Source organism: Eucyclogobius newberryi, unplaced genomic scaffold (assembly GCF_026437365.1).
Source record: "Eucyclogobius newberryi isolate DKJ021-1_F unplaced genomic scaffold, fEucNew1.0.hap1 SCAF_2, whole genome shotgun sequence".
NCBI lineage: Eukaryota > Metazoa > Chordata > Actinopteri > Gobiiformes > Gobiidae > Eucyclogobius > Eucyclogobius newberryi.
Genome location: NW_027315834.1, coordinates 5,428,814 through 5,452,308, shown reverse-complemented (window position 1 = coordinate 5,452,308; position 23,495 = coordinate 5,428,814). Strand labels below are relative to the sequence as shown.

Genomic DNA, 23,495 nt, shown 5'->3' with positions numbered 1-23,495 from the left:
AGTCCTGTTTATTAAAAGGCGCAATGGACGATTTTTTGGCGATTTGAGAACGCAGGCGTGCGGACTGATACAACACACACGTGCGTTTGTTTATTAGCGCAACGGAGCGCATCGCATCTCTCGTCTCCCATAGATTTCTGTCCACTTCTGCGTCAGCTCGAACTGTCTTTCTCCGTCTTTATTTTGCCCCGTACACTGAGGGAACTATATTATAATAGATCCATGCGCTTAGGCACGCGGAAACGTGGGGACGAACCGCACGCGGCTGCAGGTGAGCGATAGGTGCGTTTTATGATTGATACGTGGCAGGACAAATGATTTATCCACGCCACGAGGAAATATGATTAAAAAAATTGCTGAAAAAAATCGTCCATTCCACCTTTAAGTGCTCTCACTCCGAGCCTCACAAAACACTTTAATTTCAAAGTGAAGTATATACTCTCAGCTGATATTTTAATGATGAATTCAGAAGGTAATTACAGCCATTTTTTTTCTCAAATCTTAAAATAGATCGCGCTATCTCCTTTTTGTTTTTAAACAACTTTATTTAAGTCTCACAGGTTACATACATTTACAGTGTACACAAAATCAATATGGCAATCCTATTGGTGAGCTTCTGTTGCTCTGAATGAATGACAAGAGGATGTAACCAATCACAGTAATCTCAGATTAAACAGAAAGCAGAAACAGAAAGCTTTAGTTACAAGGCAATATTTGGTCTCAGTCTCTAAAATATGTGAGCTCTGACATTTGAGAATCAAGCTTTAGCCTTTAACTAAGGGATGGGATTTTACCATGACTGAATCATTTTGAACATTACTATGCTTTTTGGTCCACAGGCTTCCTACAAATTATCTACATTTTTGAATGTCCCGCAGGTCTTGAATGGTGTGAGTAACCAGCAGATTACGCCACAGTAAAATGCATTAGCTTTCCTTTCAAGACAGTGCACTTCAAAGACATTTCTTCAGTCGCAATGGCTGTGCAGGTGTGTTACTTTTATAGCTATATGACCGATTTTATGAGAGGGAAAAGCAATTGGAGGAGAGTGCCCTCTTTACAGTGTATCCACTCATGCAAGAGAATAGAAATATCCTCAACATTTTTCCAAAGTATAAAATTGCATGGATCTTACCCAAGCTTAGTGCTAGAGCCTTAATGGATGGAGTATTTACTATGGATGGGAAGTTATTTTGTTACTTGGTTTACGGATCCGCCGCACTTAGATGATTGATTTCTACAATAAAAATAATAATAAGTTATTATCAAAATGTTTTTATAAAGTACCGCCGACAACGCAAAATAGCATTAAATGAAGTATAAATTAAGTCAAAAGATAAGAGCGCGTGAAGCAATTTTTCCAGCTGGAGTCTGTGACGGAGCAGCTCCGTCCCTGCGCGCGGCCCCCGGAAGAGCACCTGCGCGCAGATTATTCAAAAATGTTTGACTCCGGGTCATATGGTTCATGTCATAGACTTTTTTTTTTTTTTACCTGTTTGGTTTGGTTTAGATCTAGATTATGGTTTACAATGAACTAAATGTAATTATATTATCTGTGTGTTATAATTTAAAACTTAATAGTGTAAAATTATAAACTCAATCTCAATAGTAAGGAATAGTATTGATACTCAAAATAGGCAAAATAATTCTAAAACCGTTCTGGAAAAGGTAATATTTTGTCCTATTTATGTGATTTTTTTCAGTATCAATACTTGCTCAAATGACTTTTTGGTTCATCGATTAGTGTCTGATTTGCGATACTTTTGACAACACTATCACTTAATAACCCCAAAAAACAAAACAAATTTCGGTTGAAAGTAGCACGTTTGGGAGTTTTACAGGTAGACTGAGACATAGAGTGAGGATTGCTCTACTCTGGCTCTTCCTTTCTGCAGTTCTGCTCCAATGGCTCACAGAGAAGTGGCACAGGCAAATCTGCTCCCTCCAGCCGCTCGGTGCCACAAATGAGTTTAGGCTGCTCACAAATTAACTCCTCACCAAGCGTCACTTCAGTGCAGCCAGAACAAAAAAATGCAAAGCCTCATCTTTGGAGTTCATTTATGAGGTCTGAGGTGAGCTGAAAACCCCCCAGCTTATAGTTTAAACACCACCACTCCGCTTTCTCTAGTTCTGTGCAGTGGTCTTCATTCATATTCTCATATCACAGTAGAGATGTCACGATTAGGGATGTCAAGACCATTTGGTGAATCGATTATCGTGATTATTCAGATCACAATATAATCCTAAGAACTAAAACATAATAATTGTGAGAATTGTGAGCAGCGACAATAAGTATTTTGATTCAAACTATACTCCAAAAACTCAAACTACATATGAGTCATCAAACACACTTATGAAAGGAAGTAAAGTTAAGATTTCAAGGTTTGGTCAAAGTGCCAACAATTGGGAATATTTGTAAAATCGTCATGCTTCTTCTTACAATAACCGTAACACTAACATTTGGATATAGTAACATCCCATATAATATCCAATTTTAGTGTTACAATTATTGTGAGAAGCAGCATCGTAATCTTACAATAAACCACAAGTATTCATTCATTCAGATGTAAAAAGTTGTCATTCCTCTTGTATGTTACTAGCTTCAGGAAAATCTAATTTTCAGAAGGCAGATGCCCTGGATGAAGTAATGTTAACATGACATAAACAGCCAGACAAAGAACATTTTAGATTTAAGTTAATTTACACATTTTAGATTTAAGTTAATTTACACATTTTTGCTTGTGCGATAATCCATCCATCCATCCACTTTCTACCGCTTGTTCCCTTTCGGGGTCGCGGGATCATTTAACAAAACAAAAACTTGACATCCACATATGTGGCTTCCATGTGGTTAACCGGTTAGCTTTATTACAATTTGATTTCAAAGTTCAGAGTGTTTAGTTGTGCATTTGAGAAACTGTACCTTGTGAAGAAAATGAGTCTATATTGAATTTGTTTAAAGGTCCCGTAACATGCAAAATCGACTTTTCAGAGCTTTTAACCTTCTTACATTGCTATTTGTGCTTCATACATGTACCCAGAGTGTTTTTTTGATTGATTCCCGCAGTTTTTAGCTATATTACAGACTATATCCTTTCCTCGGATCTGCAAACTGATGGGGGGTGGTTGCAAGAACGCGTCATAACCCCAGGTTATATAAAAATGCGTGTTCAATTGTTCAACCACCAAGGCGCCTAAAAGTACTGATCACTCGTCAATCGATCGTCAATAACGGCATGACACAATGTAGGACCCTGTGTTGACTTGACGAGTCCCGCTGCTGTCACAGAGTCTGAAAGTGGGAGGAACCACGAGCGGTAAAGTTAGCGTCACAGATTCGGACTTCCGAGGTCAATAGCTCCTAAACGCAAAAGTCTTTGCAGATCATTCACATGCCAAAATACTCATATTTATACTGCCAAGTGACTACAACCTCGTTTTTAACAATCAGATGCGTATTTTGGGGCGCAGCGAATCACACGGCTCCGAATGTGCAGACAGGGCCGAGACGAGTGCTTAGGGACCGTCATCAAATGTGCAGCTGGAGCCGAGACGAGAGTACTTAGGGACAGTCATCAAATAGCAAAACAAAAAATGGAACGGAACGTCAAATAGAGCGGTACAATTTGAATACATAAAATACACCATGATGGACACCACAGCAACCTTTATTTTTCCATCAGAAGCTTAATACTCCTGCAAATAGTCATCTGATTGATGATGATATGGAAGAAAGTTGTAAATAAGGCCATCTGTCTGTGTTGATTAATTTGTTCAACAACTAATTTTATTTGCTTACTTAAGTTTTCTTTTTCTTTTTTTTAAGTGTTTAAAAGTTAATAGAATGTTTACAAATACAATTTAAATAAATAATCGTGTTATATCAATGGAAAATATTGATTGTTAGCCACTTTCATGTTTTGCTATGCAATTATCAAATTGCTATACAAATTTGAAAATTATTATATTTTATTATTTATATTTATTTTTTATTTATTTATTTATTATTTAGCAGCACTGCTATACAAGTGAAAATCCTTAATCTGAGCCCTGGTGTTGTAGTTTGTGCGTCGCTGATTATTCACCTTCCATTATTCATGTCAAGTTATCAATTCAGATTCTTTGGAAGGTGGAAAGATGCACACTAAAATGTCATCGTTCGGTGTGAGAATCAAATTTTAATCTCCGTTAAGCAGTAAAAAGCGCAAAGCTGAAGAAATGTTTAAGGAGTTTTATTCCAGGGCTAAGGCAAGGTGTATTTACTACAATAGCAGAGACACTGTTGCTTAGACAGGGAATGACCCTGGGTTTGGGGGGTTTGTGGAGTGAGCGAGAGCTGTATAATAGTGACCTGCAGGTTTCTGAGTTTTCCAGCAGAGCAGCCGTTTTCCTGCGGGTTCTTGTTAGCTGGCTCTCACACAGTCACACTCACAAAGCCTTTACCTCGGGCTAAAAACTGCTCCAAAAGTCACCGCGTTTCCTCACAACACATTGAACACATCCGGGGCAGACCACCTTCACCCTGCTTTGTTTATCACCAACAAACATTGTTTCCTGCAGATGAATGCAAAGTTTAATCGACAGAGGACAGGAAGTGCAGTTTTTGCCAACAATAAAACAACTAAACTTGCACAATGCAGTCTTAATTCAAGATCACAAGCTTACCATCAATGAGATGCAAGAAATAAAAATGTCGACAGTCAAGATGACTATTATTATTTTTGTCAACTAGTCAAATGATTCTTTCTATTGTACATTGAGACTTTGATAAATATATTATCAACCAAATAGAGGTTGCAATATGGTGACTGAAGGCTTCTAGATAAAGAATATTTACAAATGAAGTGTAATATTGATGAAAACCAGAAATAGTTCATTATTTTTTGCTATATCAATTTTATAAAGCTACTGTATTTGTTGTAAAAAGGTGTATGTGTTTCAGAGACTGTATGGTCCAAAATCAAAATACTACAGCGATTGTTTTTTAGTTGACGAGCCACGATTAGTGAATCAATCATTGTAGCCATAGTTGGCCGTTGAAATTCCAGTCCTGTCCGTCAGTTGATATAGCTACAGGGAGCAACTTCTATCATTATTATGTCTTCTTAAATAGCAGCATAAAATGAAGTGAGTCAATGCTAATGCTAACCGCTGAAAGTAGACGACAGTTCATTTATTGTACAGATAAAGAGCATTTAGAGAATAATCAGAAGCTCATCCACTGGTACATTTCGGAGGGCCATTACAGACTGACCAAGGCACAATTACCCAACATTATGGTATGTGCACCTGCTTCTTGGAGGTCAAAGAGGCGAGTGGAGAGAGCAGCTGACAAGGGAAGAAAAAATGCATGTTCTATCCAATTATTTTTTTTTTTTTTGTAGTATTAAGTATTGCGTTTTCTGTTTTTAAATCTGGATTGAGTTCACAAAGCATATTTTAAAGAAACCCAGGGACACAAATATAAGTAATACAAGAATCTCATACATTATAGCATTATTTAATGGGAGTGTCTGCAGAGCCGCGGCGCGCAGCCGAAACTGCCATGTTATTTTTGTGCCGGCCGCGCGCCGCGGCTCCTGAAACTGCGCCGCTATTTGACCGCGTTTTATCGCCGTTTTAGACCGCGCCGGGTTAAGGTTAGGGTTAAGGTTAGAGTTTCCGCGCCGCGGCTCTCCAGCCACGGCCTTATTTAATACTATAATGCTATACTAGTTATGATATTTTTGACATTGTAAAACAGTTCAGGGAAGGTCTGTCCTGTTTATTCAATTATTTTTGTCTCAATACTTGCTAAACATAGTGATATTTGAGAGTAATAAAAGAAAAAAGTAAAAAAATAAAGGCTCCGGACATACTGACCGACGCAAATATTTTGGCGCGTGTGACCCCATTTAGAATTTTCTAATGGCCCATTCACTTCGCGGCGTCAAAGCGTGCAGTTTACATTCAAAGTCTAAGTGGACGCGTGTTTTTGCGGCGTGAATCCTGCGTTTTAAGCCTCGGACACCGCTGACGGCGCTGGAGCGCAAAGCACTCGCTCAGTGCGGCTCGCAAAGTGGAGCCACGGAACGCACAGAGGAGGAGAGGGAGAGGGATGGAAAGAGAGAAGAGGAGACGGGTAGTTCCAGAGCGTAATCTTACCTGTAAATGCTTTTTTCTTCTTCACAATCTGTTTGTTGTTGGTGCGAGACAAAGGAAAGTGACTCTCAAGGTTTCAAGCCCCTCCCCCGAGCGTTACCATGGAAATCATCTCACTAATAAGATATAATGCTTAAAAAAGCTACAATGAGGGGCCAATAAGCATACATTTAAATAATTTAATACATTTGTGGCCATTTTTAAATGAATACACTGAATTAAAGAGTAGGGAAGTTAATTGTTTAAAAATATATAATATAAATGTTTGCTTACTTTTTACTGAAAATTGTGAATAATCGTAAAATCGTGATATTTCTCCTCATGATAATCGTGACTAAAATGAATATTTTGACATCCCTAATAACGAAACAAACAAAAGTCACCCAAAAGTTAATAAGACGAGGAAATATGAGGAAGCGTATGTAGCACTTGGCTTCACTGTGACTAAGGTGGGAGACGAGGAAAGACCACCGTGTTTACTGTGTCTTACAATGTTCAAATGCCAAATAAATTACACAGCAATAAAACACACACTTGTGACTGATTCAAAATTAGCCATGACAGGTACCAGATGATTGGTACCAAATGATTGGTATCTGTCATGTTGACAGGGACGCAAGAATAATTATTTCAAGGCTCGTAGTATACAATATTAGAAAAAGTCAAGTATACTCCACACAAGAACAAGTATGTTTCTTCATCAGACCAAACTAATAGATCATCCACTCAACGCACATGAAATGACCACAGAATGGCAGGCTCGTTTGCCAGGCGTGATTAATTGATCCAAAGAGGTAGATAGAAGGAGGAGCAGGCAGGAAAAGTGGCTGATGTGCTTCGGAAGAGAGTGGGGAAGATTGGAAAACGCAGCGGGGATCGGAAAGACTGCTCTGACCTTTTTGACTATTAATGAGCGTGGAATGCGCTAACACAGGGAAATGTCCTTGGTTTTTCTAATGCCAGGACCAAAACAGGCATTGACACCAGCGCACTACCTGGAGTCAATATATCATTGTCCACAACGGAACAGGGAGGCAGAAAGGAAAAGGGTAAGGGAGATTAATGGGCAACTCTGGAAACTAACAAATAAAGTTAGACTCTGGTAATGCAACTGCACAAGTTTATTTAGAAACACAAAAGAAAGCTGCGCTCAATGATGTGTATTGAATGAATGAAAGAAATTTAGCCACAAGTGTTACTGTTTGATGATGTTTGTACCACTTAATGCTAATAAACATGTGTTGTATGTATGGATCATTAGTTTGTTATCTAACGACCACTCCACAATTTAAGAATTACATAAAGTTATAAAACGTTGAACGTCTAATAATCTCTCAGTCAAAAATAAATGAAAATAAATTGCTAATTCGATATTAATACAGAAGTAACAGCTTGGTGTATTAGTACTGGTGGTACTCAGAGGGACAAATATTTTCTTAAGGCCCGTTCATACCAAAGTATCCAGTTTACACTCAAAGTCTATGTGTACGCGTCCAGCGTTTTTGCGGCACGTTTTGAGGATTTTTGCAAGAGTGGCCAACGCAGAAAAGTTGAATAAAGCTGAATTTTTTTTGCATTTTTGAGCAAATAATGATATTGACTAAACTCTGCTCACCTCTGAAGTATCTGTGGGTCCAAGACAAGCCCCGGAGCCCATCGCCTCCGTTTTGGGACTTTGTAAAGTTAATAAACCAAAGCCACTTTCTCCACCTGTTCTGCCATCGCACCGCTACACAGGGAAACACAACAACCCCCCAGACGCACATGTGCGCTGGACGCCTCGGACGCAAGACTGGTGAGTTTATTTTTTGGATGTGGGTCTGAGGCGTCCTCTGGACGGGCGTCCAGGGCATCTGCCTTCTAATGTTCAGGCGTCCAACTCCGTCATCTGGCGCAAATTTGGATGCAGCGATGTGAACTCGGCTTTAGGCTTGAAACATTTGTGAACTTCTGCTATACAGAGGACGGAGTGGCCATTAAACTGTGCACCACATTTTGATCCAACTTTACCACAAGAGGTTAAAGATCGTTCATAGCAGCAAAAATCTTTTTAAAAAGTACTCCTTGTTAGCACTTAAAACCCTTTAAAAAAAACATTTGCTATTATAATACCACACAATGCTGTCTTCACATGTAATGAGTGGGATGGGCACATTACCAGGCTTGTAGCTCTTGTTCTGCCTTGGCTCGGTCCTTCTCCAGACCTATACTCAATTCCTCTGTGATCTTCTTCTTCAAGGCCTCTTCATCAACTGGAATATTTAAGATAAAAACAGGCAAACAGAACAGAAAACATTTTAGTTAAAAAATCAAGACCTTTTGATACAGAAATTTTGAGTTAGTGATAATCAAAAAGATTATTTTTTGTTTTTGTCTCCTTAGGGGACCTCCTGGGGGGACCAGGATGCCCAGTATTGATCTTTTAACAGTAAGAGGTGTGAAATCACTTTATGCAAATGTGACACACTGTCCTTTTTCCTGTGGCCTTGCCCCCTTTGTTTTCTTGTACCTTTGCCTTCCAGCCTGTAAATCTGCCTGTAAGAAATGTTAATTTTCCTATTAAAGTAAGTCATGTGACCATCTGCTCAACATGTAATCTATAAAATGAATGCGAATCCCTTGGTGGGGACGAGCTCAATGTAGGGCCAGAGAGACATGTAGACGAATCAGTTCTGTGACCGATGAATCCACAAGTGGCAGAGATTAATTCTAATTGTACAACAGAATTAAACATTCACTTTTGAGAAAAGACCACTCCGTTATATTGTTTTACTTTATTTCTTGATAATCGTTAGAAGAGAAAGTCCACAATACGAGTCAAACAATTATTTCTATTGTACATTTAGACATTTTGAATACATTTTGACTCATTAAAAGTTGAAATATGGTGACTGAATGCTTCTAGATAGGAGGATATTTACAAATAATGTGCTCGCCGGTGGAGCAGTGGATAAAAGCATTGCACATGTGTGGTTGCTGCAACCACCTCTCTCCCCATTGTATGTGGCAACTGTCCTGTCAATTAAAGCCTTCGGACAAAAAAAAAGAAAAGTTTGTTTATTAGAGTATATATATTTCAGATAAAAATTATGACAATCAAAATTACATTTTATAGTCGACCAGTTACGATTGGTCAATTCATTGTTGGAGCACGATTCCATATTTCTCAAAACACAACTGGAAATAAATATTTTGTATTCAATGCATGGTACTATTTGTTTAGCTGTATAGTATTCTATATTCACAAGGCCTTTGGGCAAGCAAACTTCAAAGGTGTGTTGGTAGAGACAAGACAAGAATATCCCTCATATTAAAGTGAAACATTACAGGTCCCACTCCTCCACGGTGTCCAAAACATCAACCTATCCAGCTATATTCACGACATGTGTGACTGCATGTCCTCAGCGCTCCATCTTGGCAGGTAATTAAGCATGAAAGTAAAGAGGCCCTGGTCCAAAACGTGCTCTGAACACACAAGGAGGCGCAAGCTGGGGGGAGTGTCTGTGAGTGTCAAGATTACTCTGTCATTGCATTAGTTAGATGGGATAATCCCTATTGTCTGGGTCTATTATTAACTGGTAATGCTTGGTAACTGCAGGTCCAGCCGAAAGAGGTAAAGGCGAACACCAAAACCTAATTTCTGCTAAATGACATTAACAAAAAGGTGGACAAAAGCAATGTATTTCTTAGCAGACACATTAACACCAGTTAACGCCACAAAATAGTGCATGCCAAGACTCATTATTTCACAAGAGTCTGTTCTGCTGCCAACAATGACCAATCCTTTCAACATTATTATGGCACTTTGCTATTATAGAATTCACCAAAACACACTGTTGGGATTTAGGAAGTAATATCTATTTTATTTGTTTGTTTGCTATTTCACATCAACAACTTAATCCAATTAAAGTCACTTTCCCAATAGCGAGCCCAAAGTTATACTTGCAACATTTGAAATCTATATTCCCAGCTTTTAAGTCCCCTTCAGGCAGAGAAGAAAACTTTTGGGGTAGAGAGTGTTTTCCTATTAAAAACAATTCTTGCCTTTAAATTATGTTTGCACACACGAGTGGCGGCCGCATTCTTTGATCAGCGCAACAAAATAAAGCCTTAGATATTCCATCTAATCAAGACAAATTTCCCATAGCAGAAATTGTAAGAAAATGCCAGTTTGTGTCAAAGACATCTGTATGTGAAGTGTAGTGAAAAGAGTAGGTCATGTTTATTGTCAATGCTTGCTTGTTTCAGTAGAGTTATTGCGTTTGCCTGGAATGTTCCACAATATGGTATTAAATGTATCTCTCTTTCATTCAATTACAGGTCTACACCCCTAAACGTCTCCTTGGAGATGGTCAAGTTTAATGCCATACTGTGGAACACTACAAACAGTAACATCCAGAGCCTCTTAGAAATGTTACACAGTGCAGCACTACAAACATTATGCATTTTTGTTTAGTTATCCATGAAACTTCATTTAACCGAGTAAGAACCCTTTTTCAAGGGTAACCTGGGGCGCCAGATATATATCATTATAATTATCTACTAAAAAACTAAATGATTTTCATCTCTCCATCTTCTCTCCAATTTCTCTCCATCAGGAATTTCACATCTCCGGAATGAGTTAAAGCTTCATCTACGATCAATTACATGGTGGAGATAAACAATTTTATGGCAAAACAAGTATGGAGATATCATTTATGGACTTAAAAACATTACAGAAGATCACAAAGCTTTACCCATGATGCTATGATGCTGCAAAACTGGGAAATTTGGAACTGAGTGTTTTCTGAGGCTCAGAGGACTTGCAAACCTGCAAGACTTGCATTAATTAAGCTAAATACAACTCTGGGTATGCTTTTTGATGAGGGAACAATGTTATTCTATGGTTAAAAGCTAAAAAAAAGTGACTACTTTTTCAGTTTTTTGTGATTCACTGGAAATGTAAGTAAAATAAACAAACTAAAACGAAAGCACTAAACCCAACTGATATTGACACCCACAATCTGCGTATTTATCTCTGTATCTACCTGCGTTGCACCAATGAAATTTCCCCATGTGGGACAATAAAGGAATATCTTATCTTATATCTCTCCCTCCTGTCATCTCTATGTATTTTTCGTGAACCTCAACTACACAAACGTCAACAGAGTAAATGCTGTTCTCTCTTGTTGCATTGCCTTTAAACACCCTCTGCCACACTGTAGTCAGTCTGAAATTTCTTGTGATTTTCACCTTCCCCACACTTCACTCCTCTGCAGAAAAGGGCACCTAACAAGAGGCTGAACAAGCGGCAGGTAAAGCTTCAGAAAGAGCAGAAGGAACACCGTATAAACTCAGGGGAAGATTGACGCTTGACAACTATATGCGGTGCGTCGGATCCTCCAAGACAGACATGGCTGTCACCTACTGTCCACCTCGTGCAAAATAATATCCATCATCGTGACAGCACTTAGAGGAAAACTGGGTGTAGCGGTGGAGAACAGCTTAATTATAAGTCTGTTTAGAGCAATGAGAAACAGGAAGATGACCTGTACAATGTGTCTAGGAGAAATGTATGCAGTTAAGCCATTTAATTTAACAAGAGCACTTCATGACTGTGCATTTACAATCAAAAGGAAATACAAACGTGATCATTTTTGAATTATTTTGACTATTTAGCATGAACTAAAATACACAATAATTATTCAACTCCATCACTGAAACAATAACTATAACTAATAGGTAATAAATATAGTTGGATTTGCTCTCTGAAGATCCGAATTTGTTTATTTTATTACCACAAATACTTAGTAGCTTGACCATTTCTAAAATGACATTGGTATTGACTCACTTATATTTGAAGTTTATCATTTAAAAAAAAAGTGTTATTAGCCATTATTATTTATTAAATGATAACTATTTTGTAAGTAAGGATTTTGGCTCTTGTCTACATTTTGGCTCTTGTCTACAATATGGTTGCTAGGTGACAGTGGTGCAATTACCTCTATGACCAGGAAGTACAATTATTCACCAAAATTGACAAACCAAGCAAAAATTGACACAATTTTTTTGTAAAATCCTATTTATATAATAATGTTCACTACATTTTAGTGAAATGTATAGTCTAACATTTAGCTAGTCAGTTTAATGCCATATTGAGGATAAAATATATTTCTCCAGCAGTTAACCGTGACTCATATGCCCTTTCTCGCTGTATTGTCTACCAACACAGTATCAAAAGTAACGTTTCAAGAAGTTCATGCACAGCTCAAACCGCTAGTCATTTATCAGCTCATCCTCTGCGGAGTCGTACATCAGCGTTCGATAGCATACGGCCGGTGGGTCAGCCATGGGAACAGCTCCTGATATGATAAATACTGTCTGAAGGTCCTGGAGGGAGGCTTTGAGGGTCATAGTCACAATTCCACATCGACAGGACCAGGTGTCAATCCCGGCTAGGGCATGTAAATGGTAAAAAGATTAAAAACTCATCCTCTTTTTAGTCGCGTCGCCCTGAGGTTTGGACGTAACCTGTTGCTAAACCCTGTGGAAAAAATGCATAGAACGAGGAGAAAAGAGGAGGAGAAGCTCGATGTAGGTGGACACGATAATAGACAGAGGCAAATTGCGTTTCTCATCAGGAGTTTCATTAACCCTGGGACCCGCTTGGAGGGCATAATCTGTAACATTACCACTTGCTCACGTTCCCGCCGGTGTGCGCTCGGTTTTGTCACCACACACCTTACACAGTGTTCAAACAGAGATTAAGGGAAAGAAGCGCGGAGAGCCGGCCTCCATCTTGACAACGACGCGGAAGCAAGATTTAGGGCCTAGTGATACTTCAAAGTTTGCCTAGTCCGCCCTGCATAAAAGTCATCTGATGAAAGCTAATCAGAGCTTTTAACGTACATGCAGTGTGGAGAGATATAAAGAATATTCATTAAATATTCATTGTTGGGCTAAATTAATTAGTAGGATGGTGACAGAAAATAAACGGACATGTACAATAGGCTAATCCTTCAGCAAGGTGCTACGGACCAAACCTAGCTCAACCACCAATATCATCGGACAAACTAAAACATTTTCATCTTACATTTAGCTAGAAATTAAAATCAAGATTGACAAATAGAAGACCTATTGAGCAGATCCAACACAAATTTACTTTACTGACAAGGGTGGACTGGCATACAGGGATTTTCCCAGTGGGCTGATGGATAAATGTGCCGGTGAGGACCGAGCTGTGGAGGAGGCGAGCAGCACCGACGGCCCCTCTCGGCCCCTGTCTTAGCTGCGTGTGCGTAGGTGGAGACGAGAGGAGGAGAGCTCTCCAACACTTTAATCATGTGAGTAGAACAACGCTGGTGAAACTTTATAAATGAGGCTCAACGCGATGCGATAGGCATAACCACGGCGCAATCTGTGAATGAGCTCCCTCTGAACAGTTTCAGTTTATTTATTTTAAGACCCTCCCGTGCAGGTCTTTAGCTCAGAGCCGTCTAAACATGGGCCATTCCAGGATTGCCTCATTGCAGTAATATGGTCTGCAACGGCCCGAACCGGGCCATAAACCTCAAATACTAGGCCTATTTGAAGCTGAACTCTGCATTGCGTTTGTTAAAGTTGGTTTAAAGCAGTAGTTCTCAAACAGAGACTAGGCTATAGGCCACAGAACAATAGGCTCCTCAGGTGAAATGAGGCAGTTTGATGTTTAAATGTGCACTTAGGGATGCATACCTAAATCCACGTTCACGTTCAAGTCCGGATTCGAATCCAGAGGTTTAGGTTCAGGTCCGGACCTAATGAGTCCGGACCTGAACCGTGCCATTTTTGCATAATGTTACAACAGCATAACACAAGCTACATCGCTAAATTAAGTTGAAGACACTTGAACAAGGACGACTATCAAACACAAGGCTTAACTGCAGATTGAAATAAACTCAACTTGTCTGCTTTATTCACTGTTTTTAACAGAAGTTACAACTTACAAATCACAAGCTACTAGCTAGCTGCTAAATTATAGCTTAACTAACAGTGAACACACATTCATGTGTTTTACTTGAGGAGCATGTTGAGTATTGTTGACAAGAGTCAGTCTGGGTCAAAGCAGCTGTTTCATCTGATACAATGTTTTGCCTTTAGATACATTTCCACTCTTTAATGTTGCAGAGCCATTGGCATTAAAAGTCAGGTAAAAATCTTCAAACAGACAATACACCAGTGTAAATAATTAAGTCACAGTGTAAAATAACAGAGTTACAAACACTAGCATAAAAGTCAACTTGAATCATTATAAAGCAATCAACTTAGAAGTATCAAAAGTAGAATATGAAAATATTTTACAAAAAAAAAAAAAAAAAAATACATCATATTAGCAGCATTAAACACCAGACCATATTTAACAACTGTAGAATACAAATACAAAATACTATTACAAAATATAAACTCCAATTAATGAATGCAGCAATTAAGCAATATTACTTTGACTTAGTATTTACTTAATGCCAAATACATCACACCACAACATAACATTTAAGTTATTTCATTCATATTTACACCTAGACCAAAGACCCAGACAAGACCACGCTGACCCCGCCCCTTTAACACGCAGCCACGCCCGCAGCACATAAACCATCACAACATCGCACGCAGCGGCCACAGCTTAAAACAGTTCAAATAAAGCCAGCGATCTTACCGGCTGCCGCTTCAACGTTCACATGTGGATACACGGTTCCGCGCTGTCTCTCGCAACTTTAAACTTATTTCGCCGGCTTCAACTTATGCCCGGAAGATGCGTGCGTCACTAATTAGGGTCCGGGTGCGCCATTGACAACGATGCATGGCAGTGTTTACGTCTTTTCCAGCGCAAATTTCGCAATCAATGGAAGGTTTAAGATGGTCTAGATTCTAGAACGAAAAGGATATAGTATGTGAGTGCTATATTTTTTTATGAGTCCAGAAGCGAATCACCGGGGTTTCGGTTTTTTTGGACCTGAACCGAAACGTTTTTACAAGTCCAGATCCGGTCCGTCGTAGCGGTACGCATCCCTAGGTGCACTATGCACTTATTTTCTCAGAAAATTGTTTTTGCCTGGACGGTTTCACAGTATGATGGGTTTGATCATGAAATGAATATGAAAAAAATGAAATACTTTTTTTTTTGAGGACTCCCAGGCATACCATGTTAGGGTGTACATAAGTGGGCAACTCTGCCTTCAACTGTGCAATTACTGTCGGGATCACATGCAATGGTATTTATGTATTTATTTGTCTATGGGAGTTTTTATTTATTTATAGGAGATCTTCTACTGAAAGTGTTTTTCAGACTTCCTATAAGTGATCTGTTCTTCTGTATCTACCTCTGCATCTACCTGCGTTGCACCAATGAAATTTCCCCATGTGGGACAATAAAGGAATATCTTATCTTAACTCCCAGGCCACTTTCCACCCCCCCTTGTGCTGTGCTTAAGTCCATAAATAATGAGACTAGTGAGCATTTCTGCCATCAAATCTCATCCATTACAACTGCATACCTGTATTAGCATGTCAAGGGCAAGCTAGGCTTGTTTATCACTCCTTTGTAATCCCCTCTGCAGCCAGTAGATGAAGCTCTAACTCAATTCCTGATGTGGGAAACGCCTAACTGATATGAAGTAAGCTACGTCAGAGCAACGTCAGAGCTACGTCAGAGCTACGTCAGAACCACGACAGAGCAACAGCTACGTCGGAGCTACGGCTAGATCAGGGCTACATCAGAGCTACGTCACAGCTGCGGCAACGTCATGGCTGCGGCTACGTCAGGGCTGCGGCTACGTCAGGGCTACGGCTACGTCAGGGCTACGGCTACATCAGGGCTACGGCTACGGCTACGTCAGGGCTACGGCTACGTCAGGGCTACGGCTACGTCGGAGCTACGGCTACATCAGGGCTACATCAGAGCTACATCACAGCTACGGCTACATCAGGGCTACATCAGGGCTACATCAGAGCTACGTCACAGCTAGGGCTACGTCAGAGCTACGGCTACGTCAGGGCTACGGCTACGTCAGGGCTACGGCTACGTCAGGGCTACGGCTACGTCAGGGCTACGGCTACGGCAGAACTACGTCAGAGTTACCTCAGAACTACGTCAGAGCCACGTCAGATCTACGGCTACGTCAGAGCTACAGCTACTACAGAGCTACGTCAGAGCTGCGTCAGAGCTACAGCTACGTCAGAGTTACGGCTACGTCAGAGCTACAGCTACTACAGAGCTACGTCAGAGCTGCGTCAGAGCTACAGCTACGTCAGAGTTACGGCTACGTCAGAGCTACAGCTACGTCAGAGCTACGGCTACGTCAGAGCTACAGCTTCTACAGAGCTACCTCAGAGCTACAGCTACGTCAGAGTTACGGCTACGTCAGAGCTACAGCTACGTCAGAGCTACGGCTACGTCAGAGTTACGGCTACGTCAGAGCTACAGCTACTACAGAGCTACGTCAGAGCTGCGTCAGAGCTACAGCTATGTCAGAGTTACGGCTACGTCAGAGTTACGGCTACGTCAGAGCTACAGCTACGTCAGAGCTACGCTACGTCAGAGCTACAGCTTCTACAGAGCTACCTCAGAGCTACGGCTACGTCAGAGTTACGGCTACGTCAGAGTTACGGCTATGTCAGAGTTACGGCTACGTCAGAGCTACAGCTACTACAGAGCTACGTCAGAGCTGCGTCAGAGCTACAGCTACGTCAGAGTTACGGCTACGTCAGAGCTACGGCTACGTCAGAGCTACGGCTACGTCAGAGCTACGCTACGTCAGAGCTACAGCTTCTACAGAGCTACCTCAGAGCTACGGCTACGTCAGAGTTACGGCTACGTCAGAGCTACGGCTACGTCAGAGCTACGGCTACGTCAGAGCTACGGCTACGTCAGAGCTACGTCAGGGCTACATCAGAGCTACGTCAGAGCCACGTCAGATATCAGGAATGTTTATGAATGTTTATGACTGTTGGAGGGGAGAGGGTTTTCTGACCAGGATTCCTCAAACTAGCGTGAATGAAGTTATATGCTGAGGGAACAATGCTAGAACCTGATTAAAAGCTCAAAAAGTTAATTTAGTACAATATGTGCCCTTTAAATGTAACGGGCAACCACAGAGGAGTACCTGGAAACTCACCTCCTGATCTAGGTTCATGTGGAGCAATAAAACAATATAATTATTAGTCGATTAACATTGTATTAATTGCACATCCCTATAATAACCAACCAACAAAGAAAACGACAAAAAGCCGACACCAGGTAAAGATGTAATGGCTTGATCCAAAAGTGACTCCTTGACTGTTCCCCTTTGTCTTTTGAAGTTTTCCTTTTTCTGCTGTTGCACATGAAATATCTTTAAGCAGGTCATTAGTCCAGCACGCTGTGTGGGCTTTGCCATATGAATATTGATAGCACATGGGAGACAGTGTAGGAGGCTCAACCTTGACTGTGGTGTAATCAGCAGGACACATTGTAACTGGGGGCATGATTTCGAGACGGCCGACCTGCTGAGAACTTCACACAACTCCTCAACTGTGGACATACACACAATCAATAGTGCCCTCATTATGGCCAACCAGGAATGGCCTGAGCTTTGGAAATAACGAGCTATGCCTTTATATTCATCATAAACATGTCACTTTTTTTGTCATATACAAAGTAGATGCTAGATTGATAATCTATCTAGACTTTTGGACACCAGTTAAATGTGACTGTGCTCATTTTTGCTCGTGTGAAGGTAAAAGGCCAGGGCAATTCATCACCTTTTAGTCAAATCAAGATGTTCAATGATGACGATATGTAAAATTGACTTTTACACATGTTAAAACAGTGTTGCCTCATCTTTAGTTTATGCAATTGATTCCTGCATGTTTGAGAAACTGAGGCTCGGGCGCTAAGAAAATTCCTATTTTCACCTACCCCATATCCCCGCCCACTGCTCTTTACTTATCATTTTTTAACAATTCAGACGGAGCAATTTTTGCAGTAATTGAAAACCTACTGCTTGATACAGTGAAATGTCACTATGAATCAGTTCTGCAGGAAGTCAGGACCTGTTCCTATTCGTTGAGGCTCAATATTTCGATTTAAATAAATAAAGATTTACAATATAGTTTAAACTAAATACACCAGGGGAAAAAAGCAAAAAATGTCTTGGTAGGAATAAATTAGGAGTATTTTTGTGTTGAATGAAACTTATGTCTGTATTTTCATCAAACAAACATTGAAAACATATTGATAACATAATTATTTTTCCAAATGTTTGTTTATTTAAATGGAAATAATTTGGTATGGTCCTAGAGGAGAACCATGTCACGCTACACAATCTGCTTGGATGGCCAACTAAACAAAACCTTCTTAATTTTGAAAACTAAACCTTTGGACAATATAATACCTTTTTATTGATATACGTTGCGCTTTTCCATCCATCAATAGCCAGTAATAACCATTCACAAGACAATGAAGACAAAGTACCAAGCTCAACACCACAACAAACCTTTAAGTTACTGGGCATATGTTTCGACACACTGCTGTGCTTCTTTACGGAGATCCTAGACAAATAAACTGTAAATTATAGAGATGCCATGTCAAAATATCAAATCGCAGGTAGCGCTGTCGGTATATCACAGAGCACTTATTATTTTATACAATGATTGTGTTAAATTGTGGATAGCAAAATAGTTTGATTGTCTATTCTGTCACTTCAGTTGTCAGTGCAGGTCAAAATTCATCCTTGCACTCGCTTACAAAGCCTGGTTTATCGTTCACATGCATTTGCGCGAGAGGTTGATTTAATATGCAATACCACTGGTCTGTGGAAAAAAAACACATACACAATCTTTAGAGTCTGTTTTTTTGTGGTTATACTTATAAAGCAACCACCTTGTAATGTCTTAACAGCATTTCAATGAGAACGTCAATTACAGACGGTGCCGTAGTGGGTCAAGTGTGTCTTTTCCAGCCGTCTTACTCAATATTTTTTTACGAGGAGAAACAAACTATATTTTCCAAAAGTGGTTTGATTCCAGCTACGACAACTGCAAAATGTCATTGCGTCCTTGGGCAAGAGGAGGTGGAAGTTTAAGTGGTCATTGGCGCAAATTGGCAGCCACACCCAGGGGTGAATGAATTGGAATATAAAGTACTACCACTAAGGCAGTATAGAAATCCCAAACAAAACCAATTACATATTCAAAGACAGGCAGCTGTATTGTACCTAGAGGTCAAATAAATACTGGAAATGTGTGAAGAATAAGCAAAATTAGAATATTGGGAACATCGTCTAACAGAAAATCTATTTAAAATGCTGCAAAAAGCTGAAACAAGCTGACGGGGTTTTATTTCTGCATGTGGTTCATTTTACTGTGAATTCACATTGAACCTCATTACGTTTATGATTAGTTTAATAGTCAACTAGTAACGATTAGCCTGATTAATTGTTGCGGCCCTAATGGCAAATATACCAAGCCCTTCAAGAACAACTCTCCATGTTGTACAGGCAATTGTTGCTCACACCATCGCCAGCGCAGGAAGCCTCTGGTCAAATACAAATGGAACCATCACTCTTTTCCTCCTCTCTTCTTCCATAATGAGGCCCACAGGCCAGTTGAGGGAAACTGCAGAGGTGTCGTTTTAATCACTGAAGTCACTGTGGCGTGGCATAAGTTGGCCGTTTTTAATTACTTCACTGATTGCGCACGGTCAAGGATGGGAAAGTCTGCCCACACTCTGGAAGCCTCCCACAGAAGGGCACCCACGACTATCCGGCACCGTGTAGTGAACCCGATGTCCTCACATGGAAAGAGGAGCAGGGCCTATATTAAGCCTATATTTAGGGTTCTATTGCTTTCAATTGTCTCTTACATTTATTTTATTAGCCCCACAGTTGACACAGACAAAGTAAATGACAATATTGAGCGATTGTTGTTTCCACTGTGGGGAAGAAGAGGAAAGGTATTTAGTTACAGAATATTGAATGACTGCATACTGCGTACACTGTTATACATATACACACACATTATATATATATATATATATACATATATATATATATACATATATATATATATATATACATATATATATATATACATATATATATATATATATACATATATATATATATACATATATATATATATATATATACATACATATATATATATATATATATACATACATATATATATATATATATATACATATATATATATATATATATATATATACATATATATATATATACATATATATATATATATATATACATACATATATATATATATATATACATATATATATATATATATATATATATACATATATATATATATATATATATATATACATATATATATACATATACATATATATATATATATATATATATATATATACATATATATATATACATATATACATATATATACATATATATATATATATACATATATATATATACATACATATATATATACATACATATATATATATATATATATATATATATATATATATATATATATATATATATATATATATATACACACACATACATATATATATATAATATATACATATATACACACATACATATATATATATATAATATATACATATATACATATATACATATATACATATATACATACATACATACATACATACATATATACATATGTGTGTATATAAATGTGGAAGTATCCAAGGGCCCCCCCTTTGGAGTTGTTAGCATCGGGGCAATGTATATATGTTAGTAGTTTATTTTGTAGGCTGTGATTTTATATATTCCACAAGATCTCCTTGTGTCAAATGCTGTCTACAGTATTTATTTTGTATCTAAGAAACATTATTATATTGAATTAAACAGTATTGAATTCAGTATTTGTGCTCTTCCTTCATATCAAATAAAAGTGCTTTAAAATGTTTTACATGCCAATAACGAGGTTTAAAACAACAAATTTATCTTGTTCTTATGACGCCGCGGTGCCGCGCGCGCTTGTGGGCCCCTGAAATTAGTGGGGGGCCCCTAACTTTTTTTTAGATAGGGGGCCCCCCTGGCTCCTAACTTTGAAAATCTAATTCTCAGCCTGACGTAGTAGTAGTAGTAGTACTTTAAAAAGACTGAATTGTGGACAGAGTAGAGATTGACGCCCGCCTACCTATATATCACTTTTGGCGCAAAATTAGACCAGGCATTTCCGAGTACATCCGAACGCAGCGGCCAATCAGATGCCCGCTTTCATCGAAATTAGATCACAGACACCGCTCGGCCAATGAGAAGCGAGAATACTGCGAAGGGGCATGTCTGTCAAAACAAAACTTAAGCGATAAAAATGCCCCAAATATGGCCAAATTACTAGTTAAATCTTGATTTTTTTTGGAGAGGCACAGCGGCCCCCCTCCTAATTGTACTGTCCATGGACAGTACAATCCCACGCAGCCTTTGGCCTCTAATTAAGTGTGTGACAAAATAGACGCAGACTGTTAGAACGTTAACTATTTCCAATGACAGTTGCTTCTCTTCGAACAAACATGAAGCTCATAAGAGTTTGTTTTTCAACTTCAGGTGCAACCGACTTTCCTCTCCCTTACATAACAATATTATATTTAACCATATTTAAGACAGCAATAACAAACAATAAATGGTTAAAGTCAGCCTATAACAGACTCGTAAAAATGCATACTTCCTTTGGCTGGTGTATCTATTTATTTAGAACCTAGAAGTACTAGGCTTTGGTTAGGCCAGTAGATCTAATTATAATTTGTAGAGAGGGCCTATAAACTGGCAAAGATGTAACTTTATTTATTATAATAAATGCAAGGGAAATAGTTATGTTTGGGCTAGTTCATACAGACTACAAACTGAATAATAATGTTATTGATTGAGTTTCTTTATCGTACATTTAACTGTACTGGGCAGTTAAAATGAAACAAATTGAAGTAAATGTTTTTGGTATTTTGAAAGATAAGACATGAAGCTTGATGTTGAAAAAAAGTTCAAGCAAGCCACTGCAATGACTGAAGATAATGAGCAACATAACACTGACCTGGTGGCGGTGAAGGAGGTGGAAGAGATGAAACTGCAATGGGCTCTGGCACCAGCTCTGGTTCAGGAGCAGGAGCTGCAGGAGCCGCAGGAGCTGCATGAGCTACAGGAGCTACAGGAGCTACAGGGATCTGAGGAGTAGTTGCAATAGGTTCAACAGGAGCAGAGGGAATTGGCTCAGCAACGGGCAGAGGAGACAGAGTGTCCACTGAAGAAGGCGGCGCGACAGACTCAACCACAGGAGCTGAAGAAACCGCTTCAGATTCAACAGGAGCAGGAGTTGGTTCAAGCTTTGTAGGCAGAGGTGGAGCAATTGATTCAGGTGCAGCAAGAGCAGGTTCGGCAGGAGCGCTAGGAGAAGGTGGAGGAGCAATTAAAGGCTCAGAAACAGTGGCAGCGGGTTCGGCCTTAAAAACAGCAGGTGGAGTTGCAATCGGAAGAACCACGTCAATAACTGTCGGTGCTGCTACCTGTTCTACCGGAGCAGGTGGAGAAGGTGCGGTCTCAACGGAAGGTCCAGGTGGAGTCAAAGTAGCAGCAGCAGCAGGCTTAGCCGCTTCCACGGTGGGATGTGTTGGTGGTAGAGGCGTTTCAGCTTTTGGGGTAGCGGGCAGCGCAGGTGGAGGGGGTAAAGACGTGATGGGGTCAAAAGGAGGAGGCAATGGCTGGAGAAGGGGTGGAGGGAGGATGGGCAGTGGGAAAAGGACAGGTTCGGAGGCAGGAGGTGGAGAAGGTGGAGAAGGTGAAGCAAGGGTGCGTTTTGGAGGAGCTGGAGGTTCTCGCATCCGGTTGATGACATTCTCGGAAAGCTGAGGAGATAAAGCAAATGTATATTAGTTTTTGTTTTAAGGAAACTTCATCTCAGACATTTTCAACTGCCAATCAGAAGTTAAGGAGCAAATCATAGCAATAGATTAAAAAAAAAATATGAATAGAAGGACTTTAAAGCCACAACAGTAGATATGTCACAAACCCTCCTTTGTATGGTCATTTTTTCTGTCCAGATATTATATACAACATAAATGTAAACAGCAAAACATTAAATATGTAGTCCGGTTTAATTGTCCAAATTCAGCCGAATTTGTCAATTTTTAAATGATGTGCAAAGGTTTGTTTTTTTGTTTTTTCAACTTTTCTAATGTCAAAACGGTTTCACTAAGTGATTCAAAACATACAAATACACACCATTTCAATGATTTCATAATGCAAAGTATAAAAGATTATTTGTTGCTATATAACGTCATATAAATACGTCATAATAGAGAACACATATCAGTCGCGATTCATAGAGTTAGAGGCTTTGACCGCCCTCGG

General features: G+C 39.4%; 1 protein-coding gene across 3 annotated transcripts in view; it reads right to left on the bottom strand.

Annotated features, from left to right (window-relative positions):
• Positions 1 to 23,495, bottom strand: part of chchd3a (coiled-coil-helix-coiled-coil-helix domain containing 3a) — a 140,638-nt gene that overhangs the window by 113,292 nt on the left and 3,851 nt on the right. For all 3 annotated transcript variants that reach the window (XM_072454088.1, XM_072454091.1, XM_072454090.1), the window contains exons 2-3: positions 22,183 to 22,990; positions 8,300 to 8,393 (exon numbers count right to left, since the gene is read on the bottom strand). In XM_072454088.1, the coding sequence (XP_072310189.1) occupies positions 8,300 to 8,393; positions 22,183 to 22,990 (902 nt within the window). The remainder of the gene's footprint in view (positions 1 to 8,299; positions 8,394 to 22,182; positions 22,991 to 23,495) is intronic.